The sequence below is a fragment of the Mus caroli genome, chromosome 7 (genome assembly GCF_900094665.2).
Source record: "Mus caroli chromosome 7, CAROLI_EIJ_v1.1, whole genome shotgun sequence".
NCBI classification, from domain to species: domain Eukaryota; kingdom Metazoa; phylum Chordata; class Mammalia; order Rodentia; family Muridae; genus Mus; species Mus caroli.
In genome coordinates, this window is record NC_034576.1 from 44,147,402 (window position 1) to 44,150,194 (window position 2,793).

General features: G+C 37.2%; 1 protein-coding gene across 1 annotated transcript in view; it reads right to left on the reverse strand.

Annotated features, from left to right (window-relative positions):
* Positions 1-1,612: 1,612 nt before the first annotated feature.
* Positions 1,613-2,793, reverse strand: part of LOC110298514 (zinc finger protein 120-like) — a 24,464-nt gene continuing 23,283 nt past the window's right edge. The window contains exons 2-3 of the mRNA XM_029479459.1: positions 1,877-2,003; positions 1,613-1,677 (exon numbers count right to left, since the gene is read on the reverse strand). Of these exons, the coding sequence (XP_029335319.1) occupies positions 1,613-1,677; positions 1,877-2,003 (192 nt within the window). The remainder of the gene's footprint in view (positions 1,678-1,876; positions 2,004-2,793) is intronic.

The following is a 2,793-nucleotide window of genomic DNA, read 5'->3' on the forward strand; positions in this document are numbered from 1 at the left end:
TAGAGAGATGGCTTAGCTGTTAAGAGCATTGACTTCTCTTCCAGAGGTCCTCAGTTCAAATCCCAGCTTCCATATGGTGGCTCTCAACCATCTCTAATGGAATTCCATGCCCTCTTCTGGTGTGTCTGAAGAAATTGACAGTGAGTTCACATACATAAAATAAATAATAAAATGAATCTATGAAAAAATATTTTATCACATTGTTTCCAGTCTTGGTGTTCCCCTTCCTTGTGGGTTGTTTTTCATCATTGGAGATACCTGTGAGGTTTAGGGCATTTATTCCATGGCTCACATTTACACCAGACTTTATATACATCAAGTTTTTCAGATACTTGAAAAAGACTGCATGAATTCACAGATTTACCTCTATAATTATGTTCACAAATTTTCTTCCACTGTGAGTCATATCATATTTGAAAAGTGAAGGACAATCAAAAATTCCATGTTCTTAATGCTCATAGGATTTTCTTCAATATAATTTTATGGTTGTATTGCAAATGAAGCTGAAAATCTAAGTGATTACAAACTTGTATCACATTCAGAAAGTCTACTCAAAGTGCGGCCTATCATATACTGTTGTGGATAGAACTTGGCTAATTATATTTGATGATAATTACATTCTCCTGTGAGTGGCTGTGAACAAGGATTGAGTCAGTCCTCATGATTTCCTGTAAACCTGCTTCCCACCTTAATTTGTAAAATAAAGAGAGCTGATGATTAGGCAGATTAAAGGGAAGGTTGAGTGGAAGGTGGGGAGAAAGAAGAAGGAGAAAAATGGAAGAGGGAGAGGATAAAGAGGAGGAGAAAGAAGAAAAGCAGAGCAGAAGCACATGGCCCAGAGAAACTGCAAGTTCGCAGGGGTCTCATGGATGGAGAAGATGGTTGAGTGAGTAGCAGTAGATCTGCCCAGTCGAGGCGCACAACACGTGTCATATTAACTGAGTTGTATTTTCATTGCTGGGGCCTGTTTGGGTTGGAGATTTACTGCAACAGTCTATGATCTAATAAATAGTTCTAGGAAAGAGAGATACTCTGTTTCTTTCAAAATCCTTCTGCTTATATGGCCTGTATCCAGTATGACATATGATATACCTATTAAAACAATAACAAATAAAGGGTTTCTACCTTACATTCACACAATTTGACTTTTTGTTCCTCATATGGTAGATATTAAGGTTTCTCTAGCACAACATCCTTAATGCTCATAAAATTCCCTCTCACTAAACGTATCAGATTTAAGACAAGTATATGAGTAACAGCAGCTTAACCATGAACTATTTGCTCAGTAGAAGATTTTGGACATACACATATTCAGTGTATGTACAATTTGCAATATCTGATTGGTGTGAATGTACATGGAATGGCAGTGCTACTGTATAGCTCTAATGGTGATACGATTCAAACAGTTATATCTGTTAAGAAATACTGTGATAGAGGAATGCATTGCAAGAACCTATCAGCTGCCTGGAATCAAGGTACTTGGTTTTGTGAGAATCTAATGCTCAAAAATTAACCTAAAGCAGTAAAAAAAAATACTGTTGCTGCTCCTTAAAACTTAGAGGACAAATTAAATTTTCTTTAGAAGCTCATTAGAATAAAGTTTCACAAAAAATTACCTTCCATATCTTCTATCATTTTGAGAATGTTCTTCAATGTTATGGTCTTTCCAATTGTAGCCTAAAATATAGGACCAGAAAATAATTATTGTTGGAAATTTCTCCATAATCCACTATTTTTAGTGAACCTTAGAACCATGCCTGCTTTATTTGCCTCATTCTTCCTTATTCTCATTCAAGATTATATAAGGGCATCAATAACAAAGAAATCAGCTGTTCCCCCACCTTATTTTAAAACTGCAAGGAAAATTCAGGTTTACCTATAGTGGTGAGATTCCTGTAGTTCTCCAGCATGACATCTTTGTAAAGTCTCTTCTGAGATGGATCCAGCAAGGACCACTCCTCCAGAGTGAAGTGTACATGCACATCATCAAAGGTCAATGCTTCCTAAAATCCCATACATGTGTACAACACAAAGTGTGATAGTAATAATACTGTAATGAATACTTGACTGACAATATATGCATTTGATCTTGATAATCCCCACACATAGCCCATGACAGAGAAATCCTGCTATAATCATGAAATCATTTTCAAACCAAATTATGAAACCCAAAATATGGGACTGGAGAACTGGCTCAGTGGTTAAGAGCACCTACTGCTCTTCTGAAGGTCCTGAGTTCAAATCCCAGCAACCACATGGTGGATTGCAACCATCCAAAATGAGATCTGATGCCCTCTTCTGGTGTGTCTGAAGACAGCTACCGTGTACTAACATATAATAATAAATAAAGATTTTTTAAAAGACAAAAAAAGAAAATCAAATTATGAAGTTCATTTGAGAATGCTGTGCTATTTGAAGAGCATATACTCTAGCAAAAGAAATGCCAAGTAAAATACAGAGGGCAGGGGGGGAGGGCAAATGGATTAACACCACTGATAAATCAGTATAAACAACAAAAAAACTATTAGCAGGCTGGGTGTATTTGCTCATGCCCTTAATTGAAATGCTCACCAAGTACAGGCATGTGCATCTCATTGACTTGTATGCCAATCTTGTCTATTAAACAAGATCAAGAAAGGCAGCACTATTCGTTATGACCCTGTCTCTGCTGCAAAAATCTATCAAACAAGTCAGGCATGGTGTCTCACGCTTTTAATCCCAGCACTTGGGAGGCAGAGGCAGGTGGATTTCTGAGTTTGAGGCCAGCCTGGTTTACAAAGTGAGTTCCAGGAA